The sequence below is a fragment of the Scophthalmus maximus genome, chromosome 20 (genome assembly GCF_022379125.1).
Source record: "Scophthalmus maximus strain ysfricsl-2021 chromosome 20, ASM2237912v1, whole genome shotgun sequence".
NCBI classification, from domain to species: domain Eukaryota; kingdom Metazoa; phylum Chordata; class Actinopteri; order Pleuronectiformes; family Scophthalmidae; genus Scophthalmus; species Scophthalmus maximus.
This window is the reverse complement of record NC_061534.1, coordinates 14,717,026-14,734,567: the sequence shown is the minus strand read 5'-3', so window position 1 is coordinate 14,734,567 and position 17,542 is coordinate 14,717,026. Positions and strand designations below refer to the sequence as shown.

The following is a 17,542-nucleotide window of genomic DNA, read 5'->3' as shown; positions in this document are numbered from 1 at the left end:
AACACAAATCCCAGCTCATGTTACTAGGTTCCTATGCACATTTCTGGCAACCGATTGCACACACTGCACTATTTCATGCACTTTATTTATATTTATTTTCCTTGTTCTTTATGTTTTTGCAATTTGTATAATTTTTACATTTGTTCTTTGTATATATTGTATATTTCGTAACGTGTGTTGCGTGATACCTGCTGCTGTAACACCGGACATTCCCAGTTTGAGATCAATAAAGTACCCATCTTATCTTATCTCTTACAATCAAGCAAGCAGATAAATGTAATGTCTCCAAGTATGAAGTAGCAAAAAACACTCAAGTAAAGTAGCATTTCTTGAGTGAATTTATTTAGCATCTCTGATTTCTCCCCAGAATAACTGATTCAAGAACACTAGATCACACACACACACACACAAGCACGCACACGCACGCACGCACACGCACGCACACAGCAGGATGTTACCTCCGGTTCTCATATCCATTCTAAAGCGACCACCAATTACACTTTAATAGCTTTGGTGAAAATCAGAAAACTTGAAGTCCTTTTTGTTTTTCAACCCAAACTCAGCATGAAAACTGCTTTATTAAGGTTTAGAATACTTTGAATCGTTTTCACCCCAATATCTTACATATTAGTTTGTAAAATGGGGGAATAACAAAAATAAAAATAAACATAAAAATAGCAGGGTTATTGCAGAGCCTGTTGGCCGGCGGTTTGGTTCAAGGCCATGAAACAAATCACACATTTGTATTACAAAGTAACCAAGAAATGAACAGTTTAAAAAAAAATTATAATAATCAATGGTACAGTTCATAATTTTTTGGGATGAAACCAATTTGGTGAAGTACATTTTAAACATTCAAATGACTTGTTGCGAAGGTAAAAGCGGCTCTTACTGATAACAAAAAGTCAATAAATATATTTTAACTAAGAACAAATTACAGAATTTGTTCTATCATCATTAGTGTGAGTATGGGGGGGGGGGGGGGTTGTTATATTTTATACCAGCCTTGAACATGAATAAAGGTATCTGAAAAACTAGTGACGCGCTGAAATATGAACAGCAGTGTACAGGCTTCGAATAAAAGTTGCAATTGGTACAATAATCTATCTGAAATACATTCTCAGATGGTGTTTGACGGGCGAAAGAAGTGATTCTGAGAACCATGTAAAGGCAGCGGGTAAGACCTGGTTGTAAACTTAAAAAGCAATTCAGTCAATTCGGTGTGGACAGAGGTCGCCGTCCGTACAAATTACAAAAACAAAAAGTGATCATGAGCAAACAAGCCGAACAATCCAAAGTGCAGCAAAAACAACAACAACAACAACCACCAATCAAACTTAAGGCCAAAATTCCCATTATTATTAAAAAAATAATAATAATCAAAATTTTCTCTATGAGGTTAAGTAATAACTGAAACTGAAGATCACAACAAAAACAATGTTATTTACTTTCATATTAATTAAAAAAAAAACAACCTTAACATTTCCATTTAAAAATACATCTGATGTAATCACACTCTTCTGAGATGCAGAGTTGAGAATGTTTGGGTGTTAGTAATTAGTGAATCGTCAAGTACATCAACGAAATAATCAGACCAAGCGAAAACGATTCTTCAGATCTAAATAATTCCTCACCTCTTTCTTGCAGCGAGAACCACCTGATATAATCGGTAACACTAACTCTTTTCTTGGTAAATCGCCATCGTGATTCAGAAGGTCGCCGTCAGTCGGGAAGTAGGACTCGCATTGGAAACCTCCCAGAAACCACGTCGTCATGGCACAGCAGGTGGCTTGCACTTTGGAACAGTCATGTTAAAAAACATTGGACATTGCACTTCATGAAAAAAAAATTTTGTTGTTTTTTTTGACACATCTTAAAATAGGTTCACTTGTGAGTTTCCTCCGAGGAGCAGATCACATATAAAAAACAACTGACAAAACTATCTGACATGGAAATAAATAGAGAACAAAAAACACTGAATTCAGCCAAAAGACACTCGCTGCTTAATGCTGCACTCGGGTCATTTCCAATCCTTTGGAGAGACAAACTGAAAGAAAAAGCACAATGGTACATAGACAACGCTGAAAACCGATGGGTCCATTAATCCAGTACAGATGGGCGCCATTGTTTTTCCACTGCATCCCGTAACCTTGAATTCCTCGCCTTCCGGCATCATTAGGCGATGTCACGGAGCTATTGGTCGTAAGAGTTCAGAGAGCCGACGCGGAGACGGAGTTTAATTTACAGCGACAGAACTAAAGAAGTCCACGGCCGACTGGTGTCGACCCCTCACCTCCCCGCGCTCTCCGCTGCTCGGAGACCCCACTCATTTTGTCTTTAGGCAAGAAACTGGAATGCTGAAAGAGGGAAAGGAAGGAGATGGGGTATGTTGAACGTGTGTTTGTGTCCAAAGATAACTAAAACAAAGGCCGCATGAGAGAAACACATAAATAGCCTCTGACATTTATGAACGGGTTTATATGTTCGAAAGAAAGTAAGAGGAGCAAAAGAAAAAAAGGCCAAAAAAAAAGGAAAAGAAAAAGCAAATGGTGGTAAATTAAGAAAATAACTAAAACAGGCTTCCAAAGCAAGGTGGACGGTGGACAGAGCCGTCCAGAAGGCATGCATGAAGAACAATACACATCCATACTGTTGGGCTCGCCGTCCGTCACTCCGCTCACGGCTGCAGACAGTGAGGGTCGGGACGGCCTGTGCTGTATGGGGCAGGCCAAGATGCGGACTGGACCAGAAGAGATTTCATGACAAGAGACCTGCGTCATGTAGTTTCCTGGCCAGGTAAATGGGACCACCTGGGGGGGAGGGGGGGAGGTCTGGGGTGCGGGTCGGGTCTCAAATAGGTTCTCACATAGGAGAAAGAGAGGCCGGAGCGTGGTGAATGTTCAGTGCCTCAACGGCCCGTTGCTGTGGGTTACGGGGGCAGAGATGTCCCGGAAGGCAGAGAGCATCAGGTTGAAGGATTTGTCGGAGAGCGACGCCACGTCATCTGACGTCATCCCCTTCGTCTCGATCTTTGGAAGGATCTTCAATCGGATGGTCCCTGGGGAGGCACAAAAACGTTCACGAAGTCGCGCAGAAGAACTTAAAAGCGGCAGTTTGCACACAGATGTGGATTCGTCATACACGTTGGGAAAACACCACGTGCAGCGAGCCTGATTTACCTGATTTGAACTGCTTTTCTTTCCGTAGGTAGAAGTTGTTGTAGGAGGAGAAAACGATGGGAATGATGGGCGCCTGGAAAACAAGAAAGAGAAGTGGACTCACACACTGTCCCAAAATATGTACCATCCCCTCTTTATTTCCCAAGTCAAGAATAAAACTTTAAATGAATTCAATTCCTAGGCTAAATCCTAGCTCGTCCCATTTTAGTTTGAAAACTCCTGGGGCTGCATTGCAGTATGGACGGGCAAAAACAGACATTTGGGGACAATGACGCAGTAACCAGCATTCACCTCCTGATTGGTTCTCATCAGTCACAATTCAACTACCAGCCGTGAAGACAAAACATTGTAAATTCTTACTTTTAGTACTAGTTCCACCACGTCAAAGAGATCCCTGCTCTTACTTATCACCATTGTTGTTTCTCGATCATAGTATTTTAGTTTTTTAGCAGAGGAGACAATCTACTGCCTGTTTACACCGGCACGCACATGCTCAGTGTACAATTGTCACGCGATATATACGTTTTCAGATGTGTTAGTATGGACGGAGATCGTTTCAGTAGTAGTATGATGTACTGTAGCCCCAGACTTTACAATTTGACCGTAGTTTTTCTCCAAAGCATCTCAAGAGATGAGAAACAAACAGGCAGAAATGCTTCACTAAAGCAGTATCACATTCTCTCTCTCCCTCTCTCCTTCTCTCACATACACTCACACTCAGCATGACACAAAGAATCCCCATCTCCTTCAGTGCTACTAATAGAGGCCGAGTTGCTCTCTCGAGGCCCCGAGTGGCCCTTCAACGGGACTGAGCCAAACGTGGCCCCCCCTGGGGGCTGTCCCGCTTCCACTCGATCCGGGGCCGGCTGGGTACAAATGGAGAGGCTGCTGCACAGTAATTCGGCCGAGGCGAGTGTAACGCAGAGTCAACAGGGGAAGATCGACAACACGCACGGACCTCAAATTAAGTTATTCTGCCACCTTGTGCTGACGCGCACGTTCTGAAAAAGGGAGAGAGCAGGGCAAGAAGGGGCTGGGTGAATCAATGCTCTATGGTGAAAGAAGATTTTACTCATTTGATAAATTTAAAATGAATCAATATCAGTGTGGCCACAAACAAATCAATGTGAGAAACACAGAGAAGTATAAAGATAATTTCGGTTCACTATGAAACTGTAGCAGGTCAGAGGACGCTGGCTGAGTGCAGTAGGTCGGCCCTTCAAGGTGGCCCAGGATGCATTTGCATTCACACTGCTGAAAGAATGTGGTCACATGGGTCCCAGACCAGCTCCCAATGTGGTTGGAGTGATCGGATCTGGAATCCGTCCAGATGTGTTCTGGGTGCGTTCCCACCTCCACCCGGAGTCGCTCACCTGCGATCAAATCACCTGAGACTTGGCAGATGTTGTTGCCAGGTCTGTGTTTGCTAATGGGGAGCAGCAGGGTTTTTATTTTTGTAGCCTCTTAGACCTGGGGCATGTTTTAACCAAAGTGATATTCATCTTTAGCAGCAAATTACAACATAATGGCCTCACTATTCAAATACACACTTTTGCAGTGGGTGAAACAATTTGCAGTTCCTGGCCAGATCCCATTTAACAGTGTTTTTTGAAAAATTCATACCACCTGTCTGACCCAGAGTTTGCACTATGAAACATCAGCTGAAGAACAAAAAGGAGTTGGGGAATAAGTGACATCGCATAGAACGAACAACAATTCAGAAAATACTAAAACACAACCGTCAGGAAGAAAGCGCTCATAATTGGAAAGAAAGCGAAAACTAACAAAACTACTCAAAGCACTGAGTAGAGATTCAGTGCCATGTTTGCGTATTCTCATGTGTGTGTTACATGTGGCGAAATCCTGCTGTTGCCCTGGGTCATTTCAGGTTGCTAGCTCCCCCATGTGTCTAGAAGTGGCACAATGCAGAAAACACAACCCCCCTCGCTCTTGGGGGAGACAACGGTTGCCAGGAAACTCCTGAAATACAGCCAGTATCATCACGGCCCTTCTGAGGAGGAGCGTGCACAATTACAACTGATGAGATATTGACTTCACTCACACGTAGCTCTGGATACAGTTAGGACGGCTTGAACTCTCTCTCTCTCTCTCTCTCTCTCTCTCTCTCTCTCTCTCTCTCTCTCTCTCTCTCTCTCTCTCTCTCTCTCTCTCTCTCTCTCTCTCTCTCTCTCTCTCTCTCTCTCTCTCTCTCTCTCTCTCTCTCTCTCTCTCTCTCTCTCTCTGTCTGTCTGTATATAAAAAAGGGAAACGAAAGAAAGTGAAGTTGAAAGGAATGGGAGAAGAGCTACTTACTTGTGCCTGCACTGCCAGGTGGAAAGCACCTTTTTTAAAGGGCAGCAGGTCGCCTCTCTGGTTTCTCGTTCCTTCTGGGAACACCCACAGACGAATCTGTGAGGGTCAGAGGTGAGGTAGATTTACTCATTATGTATCATTATACATCGTCCCCCCATGAGACAAAAACTTGGGACAGATTCAGTAGTGAAACAAAAACCACTATATATGTTATATATACAACCATAATAGATGTCATATATAACAATATGATATCACTAAAACTCTGAATTTATAATTAATTTTATTCATCTGCAAATAAAAGACATTTAACAGTGTTTCAAAGTTAGGCTGTGCCGGTGAGATTCAAAAAGCACGTTGTAATGGTTTTGAAATGTGCTGTATAAAACAAGTTCATTTTATTATAATTATGATTTTTTCTCCCTTAAAAAGAGAAATCTAAAAATGAATTATCATCATATTATCACATTAGCACAACACACACAAGAACAATTAAACAAAAAAGTCAAGTCATAAGATACATAAGGAAAATGCAGAAAAATAAGTCAACTGTACAAGATGAATGAGGCGGCAGGATACAATATTCAAGTGGTCAGACTTTCCAAACGAGCTCCGGGCCGGAATGTTAAGTTTGTGAGAGGAGGTGGAGTATTGTGTTGCAACAAAATGGTATTTATTCCACAGCTGCCCTCCCCCTAAACTGAACACAATACTGACAGCGAGTTGTTCTAAATCTTGGAAGATGTACATCATGTCCACGTCTGGTATTATATGTGTATGTGTGTGTATGTGTGTGTATGAGTATGTGTGATTACTGAATTTGCCAGAAAATAATCTATTAACACACATCTGTAGTTAAAAATACATTTATAACAGAAGTAGAAAGAATATTTGATATCCAAACTGTAAACCGCTTTTGATTCTGCACTCTGTTGCATCTCCCACCATCATCACTGATTTAACTGCGACCCGTTTCGACAAGAGTCAGATTACCTGGTCGTCCAACATAGTTTTGGCAGCGTCAGCCATGACGCTCTTGGCGTCGCTCGTCTTCTTGCGGTTGATGAAGACGATGCCGCCCAGCCAGCAGATGAGGCCAACGGTACCAGCGTAGACTAACTCCTTCTTGGCAATCATGGTGCAGCGGTCTGGTAAGATCTCCATCAGGCCTGAGGTACACAGGAAAACAAAGTCAGTCGTTTTTTAACTTTTCAATTCAATTCAATTCAATTTTATTTGTATAGCGCCATATCACAACATTCATTGTCTCGAGGCACTTTAGATAGTGAGGTCAATATTACAATATTACAGGGAAAACCCAACAAATCCCACAATGAGCAAAGCACTTGGCGACGGTGGAGAGAAAAACTCCCTTTAACAGGAAGAAATCTCTGACAGAACCAGACTCAGTTGTGGGCGGTCATCTGTCTCGACCGGTTGGGGTGAGGAGAGAAATGAGGAAGAGAGAAGAGGTGGGCAGAAAGAGGGTGGGAGGAGAGACAGTAGGAGAGAATAGAGAGAGAGGACAGTTGTACAACCGCCGCTGTAATCTCTACCAGACTACTTTCAAACGTGTGAGGCGGACAGAGCTACTGTATGCAGACAACACTCTTTCAAACAACGTGTCAGAAGTGAGAACCACTAATGTCAATGTTCTAATACTTGTCCAATTTTAAAACGTTATCTGAAATAAAATTAAGCCAGAGTGAGTTCAGTTTGTGAACCAGAAGCCACTGAGAAATAAAGCAAAATTAATGAGGATGTTAAATACATTCTGCATTAAAAGTAGAAGTAGTAGAAGTAGTAACTATCAAGGATCATTTAAAATCTCCTTAGTTACAATTAATATCATGGCACCTTTTTGCTCTTTAAATTTATATTTCGGTACGTTCATAAACACTGCAACTTAAATGGTTTAACGGGACTCTAAAGAGCCAAACAAGATAAAAGAAATATGATATTCAACAGACTTCTCTACCTTTAATTGTAATTACAACATTTGATGGCATTTTTAACGCAAAAAGGAGCAATAAAAATTAAAGGATGAATGATCCGCAATTCTGTAATTTTGATTAGTATGACAAAATGGGAGCCATGCGAAATGTTGGCAAATCGTGTACTATAAGCCCGGTCCTATCCCCATCAAGCCTTGATTCGACAATGACTGGTTTAGTTTCTCCTCCTCTTTCTAGAATATAAGTATTGTCCACTGAATGAAGAAACAGCTTTCTTTTTTTTATCTCAGCCAGAGGAATCTTTTAGTATAATTATCCAGTTTGTAAAAGCTGCTCCAGCATTAGTGACACAAATGAAGAACACAAAGACAAATGGTGCCTGATGCAGGTGTGTCAAATGCGCTACACTCTGCACAAAGGACGACACAGTTGATTCACCACCTTTCAAAAGGTTTCAGGAAAAACTTAATATAACCTTCATGAAGGGAGGATTTAGTTACTGGCTGTTGCATTTATGCTGCATTAGTTGAATTGATACTTTGTGTTACCATAAAGTATAAGTCCTATCAGACAGAGTGCTTAAAAACAAGCCGTAAAGGTGAGAGGAGGATTTTAGCTCCTGCCGCTCTCATCACATCAGCTCCGGGATGAGCAGATATTAATGGCTGGGTGTAGCTGTCGGCATGGCAACTTGGACGCCGAATCGGGCTCCTGCAGAGTTTCCTCAGCACTAATTAGATGCTTCTCTCTCTCTCCCCCCCCCCCCTCCCTCCCTCCCTGCTGTCACCACCTTGGCCTTGAGCCTGGCCCCATCAACACACACTCTTTCCCTTCCCGGGCACCGATGGAGACAAAACATACCTCCGCTAATACGCTTAGTGTCATCAACATTGACATTTAAGACTGAGAGGAATGACGCCATGTTGAAAGTCATGCCCCACACTGGCACACAATCAAAACATGGGATATAATAAGAATCAAAACCGTACTACAACTTGCCGTTATTCAATCCACACTCATGTTAAATAGTGGCCAGTAAACTTAAAAAACAGCTTTTATCGCAGACTGGGTCCTCTGGGCCAGTGATGCATTCATTTTTTTAGTGGTGTGTGTATTGATCAGTGCGTTGCGTTCTATGATCTTCAGTGCCCAATCCAAACCACTTATTATAATGTTAAAATCATTTCTGTGGGTGCATGGTACTCTGTTGCACGTCGTTCTACATTTTGTCAGCACAAAGCTGGTACAATTTTACATTTGTCCCAGTTTTAGCAGGATTATTTACAAACATTGTCAACAATTTGATTTAGACACCAAAACCATCTTAGTTCTTAGAATAAGTTTAACGTTTGGACATGATTAACCTTTCTGTGCTGACCAGCCCTCACTGAACTTAGAGAGGTATAAAAGGGGCAGTAAGTTATTATAAAGCAATATACGTTTTGTAAAAATCAGCGAATATTTCCTCATGGTCAACTAGCTGTCGGTTCTAGTGCTGCGGTCACCCATACGTGAAGTTGCGGGGTTGCCGGCCAGAACAGTAAAAGCACACAACGACAAAGAGAGAAATTAGCTTTCTCCAAAATCACTTACTGCCCCTTTAAGTCTGGGATGTCTGCTCTTTTATGGTTTGGTGGCCAAGCCAATGAAATGCAGATGAAATTACTCAGTTGGCTATTAATTCTGTGGACCAGCAGTCAGGTTGTTAACCCTACAGTCACATACATCCAGGTCATCGGTCAGTTAACTGTTGTCTAAAGTGTGTGTGTGTGTGTGTGTGTGTGTGTGTGTGTGTGTGTGGGGGGGGGGGGGGGGGGGGGGGGGGGGGGGGGGGGGGGGGTTGTTTTACTGTGTCACAGTGTCAGTGAGCTCAGTGAGCTCATCCGGGTCAACAGTCAGCGCCACAAACAGAGTCTGTGGTCGTGGCTTTAACTCGCTGGGTCATTTGTCAGTTGTGGCCACACACACTTTGCAAACTGTCTGACGAGCCTCACACAGAATCAAGGCAGGACGTTAGCACTGAGCAGAATGAAAGGTCAGCTTAAAAAGTGACAAAATTCTTCCACTCTGTGACGTCGACATTCATTAGGAGCGCAATGGCCCTCCACTTGCATCCTTGATATGAAAACTGTCCAGGAAACATTCCCCTCCCCAGGTTTGCGTGAGGCGCAGAGCAGCAGTGAGAATAATCCTTGTTAGTTCCATTGAGCAGTAGCAGCTTGTCCATTACTTTAGGGATTTATGAATGAGCTCCAGAGTGCTCGTGTAGGGAATCTCCACTCCGTGGCCACAGTCTGAGCTTCGCCTGTGCTTTTGCTATGCTTCTTCCATCTGTGACTCCTGCATCAGACTGTGGCTGCTTCAACGGAAGTGTCCATCAGTGTCAGTTCTGGTGTCAAATCGTTGTGCTCAGGGTGAAGTGCTGAATGTACAAATCTCATCTTATTTAAGTCACTGAAGACCAAAGATAAACAAACAAACAAAAATAAAAACTACGGCTGAGGAAAAGCTGCCATCTGTGCAACCATCTTGCATCATCCCTCATTATCTGACGAAACATTTCAGTCAGTATTGAAAAATAGATGCAACGGGCTGCATTTCCAAACCTCTGCTCTAAAATTGGTTCAGACTCACTTGTAAACTAAAATAACTATGAAAATAAGTTAATTATAATCATGCAAGAAAACAAGGACAAGATTTTAAAAGTGTTGACGTCCACTTTATGTACTGCCTGAACAATCTAAGAATCATTGTGAGCCCTTTCTGTACATAGTCCCTTCATAGAGGATTTTAATAGGCTAAAATCAAAGCCTTAAAGTTAGAGTTTCATTTCAGATCAAATAAAACAGGAGCACCTGACACAAGAAAGAAAAACTCTGTGTAGAACTACAGTACCCACCCAGTACATCCAGGGAACTCTGATGGTTGGAGATGATGACATAGGGTCCCTCTGTCTGCAGATGCTCTGAACCGCTCACTTCAAACCGAAGACCTAGGAAGTACTTCACGTGGCGAACCAGGAACCGGACAATCCTGCAAGGGGGGGGGGGGGTAATTACAGTCGTGAATAAGTACAGGTTACCCTTCAGTCATGTGAGTGCAGCAGGAGACATTTTATCAACAAAAACCTTGACAGTAACACCCTACATTATAAGGATGCCAACTCAGATATTTTAAATTTGACCTTGGTCAGAATACATAGTCGTGAATGTCTTTTAGCGCAAGACATCTGGTAACCGAACCACGTGCAACATTGCAAACATCAGCTTTGTTTGCTTCGTGGTTGGTTGGTTAAATAATGGCCTGAAGTGAGTAAAACGCTCTCATAATCTTTGAGAACATCTGCCGGTCAGCTTTATGCATTTCCGTTCAGTGTCAGTGGCAAAGTTATGACATATTTTATACTAGTGTTAAATAGGGTTGGGAGTCATCAATCACGATGATGTGAGAAAAGGTGACCCCCCCCTTTACTATAAAAAAAGAAGACGTTAGAGCTGCTTTGATTGATTTGACTAGGGTGCATAAAAAAAACTTTTAATCAGGCTGTCAAATTTACGACCATCACCAGCTTATGTTGTTGCTAAGGGAAACAGCAGCCAACTTCTGCACAGTGTATAGCCGACAGGAAGCAATATTACCAATGTTGACAAGTCAATATTCACTCTACTGTTAGCCGTTTTATCCTCACCAACTCTATGATAGTAAAAAAGTATGTGGGACTTGAGCTTCTCAACTTCTTACCAGCCTGTTGGCAACTTTCTGGAGTCGAGCAGCGTAGTGTGCAGAAGGGTTTAATCAAAGCTTGTTTGTGGAGTACAGCTGTTGCAAAAGTTGTTTATATATAATTAAGAATATAATTTTTTAAAGGAGCACTATTTCCTGTTTACATCCTCTCTGGTCAGGGCTTCTATTTATCACTCAACCTTTATAGTGGTAGAGATAACATCTCTGAGTTGTGTTAAGACAAATCCGAGGGGAACTCAGCCCTGACAAGGTAAACTTTCATTGTAATGGTAAACATCACGCTGCAGGGTACATGCTTTTGAGCAGCGCTGTGGGACTCCAGCCACACTGGTACATTTCACTTTTAAAACGCATCATTGCTGCTATGCTACGAGTTTTTTCAAGTGCCTAAAAAAACGCAGCAGGCCTTATTTGGTAGAAGTTTGACTCTTATTCCTCTCTGAGCCAAAGGCAGTCATATCAGCAAAAGAAATGAAATGATTCCAAACTGTGTGTATGGCTGTATGTATCTTTAGATTTATCTATAAAATTATGGAATATTTGAACTTTGTGAAAGTAGGGAAAGAAACGTGTGTCACAATATTATGAATGATGTCTTCATTTAATTTATGTTTTTAGTATGCACCTAATTTACATCTGAATTATTCCTGAAGCTGCAGTTGAATACAGATTCCACAGCCACAGTTCATTCTGCGAGTGTAGAGCTACTCAAATGTACCAATCACAAATGTAATGCATTAGATTAGAAATCTTTAAAAAATAAATTGTAACTTTTTCATGAAGAAAAAAAACTTTGAAAATTGTTACTAAGAATACATATAAACTCAGAGCGAGTCTATAAGAGATCACATAATAAATAAAAACAAAAAAAGGATCACTTATATGTAGAATGCAACGATCTTTCATCCAAAACGCACTGTCCAAGCCGGGAGGGCAGGAAATTTTGCCATGCAAAAACTGAACCACCAATTTTGCATACCAACCAGCTGCTTGTCCTTGTGTAACTAACACTGGTCCCTGTTACGCCACCAACTTGAATGACCTTCCCTCAGAGTCACTCGGAGAGAAATCGTCACTTCAAAAAATAACTCATGTCCCTTCCTCATCAATGAATCATATCCTCTCTCAAACCTGTTCCCCCTCCTCCTGTTGTTGTTGTCCCGCGATGCCCTAGTTTTGAAGATGCCTTCTAACAATCTTCTTTTCAAGTTTATTTTCCCTGACACTTCTTCAGCAGTAATTCAGTTTTACGGTCGTCATCTTAGGAGCCACATTAAATTTCAAACTTGAGTGTCATGCATGCTGCTACCTATTTGCAACAGTCACACGTTTCCAATATCCTGTTGCGAATGAAAGGAAACGAACCGAGCGAGGTTTGGTAATTGTGTGTGGTTTTGCCTGCGATAATTACGGGAACGAAAACTGCAAAGAGCCACTTAGTACATTTCAATAGGCTTTTCACCCTGATGCCCGCCCTGATAATTTTTCACTCAATAAACGAGAGCAGACAGACAACACCTGAGAGCTTACGGCTAACAGAGTCCACTGTAAAGCTGTGTTGTCTGGAGGCAAGATATTAACATAATGACAACCAAACATGAAAAAGTCGTTTTGGGAATGAGCATAAATCTCACCATATGCGCACTAGAATTTAAATAAATTACTTGTTGAGAACTACCACCTCAAATCATCAGTTCTCCTTTAAAAAAAAACCTAATTTCTAACTATACATCAAATGATAAACATTCAACCAATCTCATTCCAAGCTTTAGGTTTGGGGCAACTAATGATGAGCTAGTTGGTGTAGAAAAACATGTTTATGTTTGATTGTATCCCTATAGTAATATAAAGTAACCTTTAAACCAGGATACGGTCTCTGGGTTATCTTGCAGAAGTACAGTGATAAAACACTCAGTGTAGTGCAAAAGCCACTGGTTATGCAATGACTCGGCCAGCGTTGCAGCAAATGCGAGATTGTTCAAGGGGAATTAAATGGTCTCGGTTGGATTCTTTTTATGACCAATCCACTGAGCTTTTCTTCTAGTTCATTCCATGATAAATCTCTAAATAATTTCCTTTTGAACCTACAAGTGCACACTGACATTTAGGTTGAGCTGATACCAGAACAGGTTTCACGCAACCTGGGCTTCTCACAGAAAAAAAATATGAGTCTGGCATAACATGCATACAAAATTTGTAGCGACAAACCAAGTGCTGAAGCTAAATTATGAGCTGAATGTTAGCGGGCTGGTCTGTAACAGGGGGCTAGTCGCTGGACCAGAATGACACAGCAGAGGATAGATTCACTCAGAATCACAGCGACAGCGGGTAGAAGATGTGAAATTTTCACAATGTAGGTTTTAAAAGGTCAGTTATCCAACGGTTACAACATGACTGCTAAGTAAAACAGACAGCAACACTGGTCGTCTCACACCGATGTTGGAAGTCACTACACAGAATGGCATCTGTGGAATCTCTCGACTGTGAGTGAGAGAACTATGTCTCTGTCCTTTATCTGTCGTCATGAGATCCTACCTGATAAATTACGTTTGGAGCCAAAAGCAGTTGTTCACAATAATGACAGATATACGCGTCTGCATATACAATAAATTGAAAACTAAAAAGAGTGTTTGGGGAAACGCCATCACAGCATTCACTGAAACTTGAATTCTTTGGATGCCTTTTGCCAACTGCACATGTAGAGGCTTATAACTTGGTGCCATTCTAGTTCTCAATGTCAGCTGTGTAGCAAGTAGTCAACCCCAGAATTCAGGCCATTGTGGACTGGGGAAATAAAAGAGCTTTGTGATTCATTAAGGAGAGGGCAGTCGGAGTCAGAGCCGGCTGGTGTGAAGAATGTGCATCCAAAACTCTATTCATTCCCTGTCCAAGGTCTGACCTCGGTGCAGTCACTTTGTCAGAGTCAACATGTGCCGATAACCTTTGAGCTGTCAGAATGGTACAGTGGTGCAACATGACACGACACGGTTCCCTCCAAAGAGCAGCGGAGGCAGCGAGCTCTGCTGTTGGGGCTGACGGGGCTGTCGCCAGCGGCTCAAGGGCAAGCGGGTTTGCGCCGAGGACGGGCCTCATGACAACTGTCCCAAGTAACCCAACTCGAATCAGTGGGAACTGATTACGGAAATGCGGTCGTTTGTGTTTGGCAATCCATCCACACAGTCTAGGTTTAACTACAACAATAAAAAGCCCACCCCCTCCGGCAACAAAGTGGACACTGACCCTAAAGGCACACTACATTTCCCAGGTATCACGTGACCGGGTCAGTGTGTGTGTGTGTGTGTCAAGTATACAATAACATATTTCCGCCAGTGATATGGCTGAGGGGTCCTTCCTATAGAGCAACTATACTCATCCAAGCCGTGTCACTGACTATTAGAGTTGTAGTTGTTGCTGTATTAAAAATGCATCAAATTTTTAAAGACATGTTTCCGATAATCTGCCCCCTTACATTTATGTAAGCGTGTGTATAACTATACATGAAGACATAGAGTTGTTATGACGACCACAGGGGAGAGGACGCTGGCACTGACCTTTGCCGCTTTTCCCTCTGAAATCCATTTGTTGCTCTTTTGTGTCTCTCTCTACACCCCTAGAAACCTTCTTTGATACCTAGTCATATTTTCTGATATCAACTTTGTGGAGTTTTTTGCACGGATTTGTACGGATGTTTGTAACCGACCTGTTGTCGCTGGGACCTTCCTCCTACACCGTCGCACTTTGACATTGCTTTTCGCAATGAAAAGTGCTCTATAAATAAAAAGCATTATTATCATTATAAAAGTAGGCTGATAAACACGTTTAAATTGCACCTATCACCGCCGCGATTGAAGCAAAAAAAAAAAATGCATAAGACACATAAAGACCAGATTTTTTGCAGGGGTGTTGTTATGATGGCTTCCACATCTGAGGGGTTGCACACGTGACAACTGCACGTCGCTAACACCTCTGCATCGTCTGAAGAGTTGCAACTCGCACGATCGCGATCGACGGCTCGTCAAGACAAAAACACAAAATGCAGCCGAGACGGTGATGTGGCGATGTGTGGTGTTGTGATGTTCGCCGGGCAGACGGACGAAGCGGCTTCTGACCGGGGGGGAAGTAGCGGGCATGCTTGTAGAGAAATCACGAGGAAGTTGAGGGTAGGCGTTTATCTAACACTGCTGCTGCTGCTGCTGCTGCGAATAACAACCAGAGCTAACACGAACGTAAACATGTTCGCTCCCCCGTCGTCAGCTAACACATTGCCCCTGCCAAGTTGTGTGTGTGTGTGTGTGTGTGGGGGGGGGGGGGGGGGGGGGGGGGGGGCTAACGTTAGCATGTGTGTGATTTTGGTTTTAACGAGCGTTTCGCCAGTTCTTACGATGTCTTGCCTTCCAACGCGAGACAGACGAGCCGAGCGGAGTGTGTCCCCGAGGCCGCAGAGGCATTAGACCGACGCGGGAGAAAGGGGAACATCTGCAACGAGAAAGGTGTTGCCAGCGAAGCCTTTTATGAATGTTTAATAAGCAACCGCGGCTGCTTCTGCCGCTAGCCAGCTAGCAAGCAAGCTAGCTAGCTAGCGGCGGCTAGCGGTTTTGGACGGCGCTGGCATGCGAGCGACATTTAATATGCACACACACACACACACACTCTCTCTCTCTCTCTCTCTCTCTCTCTCTCTCACACACACACACACACTCACAAACTCACCTCATGTTTTCTACGTCCCTGCCGCCGCTCTTCAGTATGCTCAGCGGGATGGCCACCAGGGCCAGGCACATCATCCAGGCGACGTAAAAGCACTTTTTGAAATAGAAAACGAACGCGCTGCTGGTCCACAGCAGCAGCGGGAGCAGCAGCAGCAGCGGCGCCATCCACAGCACGTCCATCGCGATCCGCCACAGAAAGTCGGGACACACGGGCAGGCTGGCTGGCGCACGAGCACGCGCGCGCGTGCGGGGGGTGGGGTTTGGTGGAGTGGGGGGCGGCGGGGGTCCGGCTACGGTGCGAGAGGGGAGGGGGGCGCCGACACGTTGACAAACATGACACGGTCTGACAGTGTCCGTCGGCGCTGGCTGCCCGAAAAAGAACATGTAGCGGCGCTCATCTGTTGCTAGCCGGCATCACGAGGAGGAGTCACATCGTCATCGGTTGTATATATTTTTTTTCTATTTCCGGTTGCTGGACCACTGGGTCTGATGTCACCAATCACAGACTATCAACGCTGGTATTGGTTCTGTCAACGCATTGGTCGTTTATTTATTTTTTTAATCTTGTAGGATACGTGACGTCATGGCCAAAACGACCGAACCCATGTGGATTCACTCTCTCGAAAAATGCAGACCAGATTGGCAGATTACATGTATAATTGGATTAGGAATGATAATCCAACCCTTGGCCATAATCTGACACTGTCCAGGCGTCTTGACTATGTTTCAGCCGTGGCGGAGAGCTCTACTTGACATGATTTGGAAAGATTAGGATCCACTGGTCCTTTATCCTGCACGTTGGCACATCAGGGTGCAGAGTACAATGTAGTAAACACCATATGTTGGTGATACCACTGGCCCAGGTGAGGTATGATCAAATGGTTGATTGCATGGAACTGACAATATGTTCATGTATTGTGTCTCTGCCAAGTTAAAAGGAGCTTTGACATATCTGACTGCATGGGGGTTTATTCGACCCTGATGGCAGTGTAAACTGTATGTGGTGGCAACATGAAGACATATATTTAACATACTCTTACATTTTGAGTAAGATTGTTTGAAATGTAATCAAAGATAACAAAGTTTATTTCATCTTCCCTGGCTTCATATTTCAGACATGCAGTAAGATCAAATACGATAAGATAAGGTAAGATAAGATAAGATCCCATAGGGAAATTCAAATCTGACACAGCGGCACTGAAGTGAAGCAGCACAAGGGGGAAAATGTAATAAGAAATAATGTAAGAATAGAAAACAGAATCTAGGGTAAATAACATAAAAAGAAATTGTGCAATACAAACATTAAGGTAAACTTCACTAACCATTCAGAATTGAAATCTAGATCCAGAATATCTAATTCATGCAGGAACCTTTTTTTTTAAGTTTTGAAAAAAGTTAAAGCTAAATTAAAACACTGATTTCCTCTAAAAAGATTTATCACAAAACAAATAGAGAAACTGATACTCTAGGTTCTGCAAGTCGCACCACTGTATTTACAATACATTACAACACAATCGCACTTTTTTACCTTAAAAACAATTAATTGGGTTGGTTATAATGTAATAAAAGTGGGAAAAGAACCTCCCGTAAAAACATTTTGATGCGTCCTGCATCAACAAATTATCACAGAGGGTTTGAAAAG

General features: G+C 42.8%; 1 protein-coding gene across 1 annotated transcript; it reads right to left on the bottom strand.

The window, feature by feature from the left end:
- Positions 1–538: 538 nt before the first annotated feature.
- Positions 539–16,295, bottom strand: agpat2 (1-acylglycerol-3-phosphate O-acyltransferase 2 (lysophosphatidic acid acyltransferase, beta)). The gene is made up of 6 exons (XM_035607814.2): positions 15,902–16,295; positions 10,347–10,480; positions 6,486–6,661; positions 5,493–5,588; positions 3,180–3,252; positions 539–3,058 (listed from the first exon to the last, which is right to left on the bottom strand). The coding sequence occupies exons 1-6, from the start codon at positions 16,282–16,284 to the stop codon at positions 2,901–2,903; spliced, it is 1,020 nt and encodes a 339-aa protein (XP_035463707.1). The 5' UTR covers positions 16,285–16,295; the 3' UTR covers positions 539–2,900.
- Between the last annotated feature and the right edge of the window lie 1,247 nt (positions 16,296–17,542).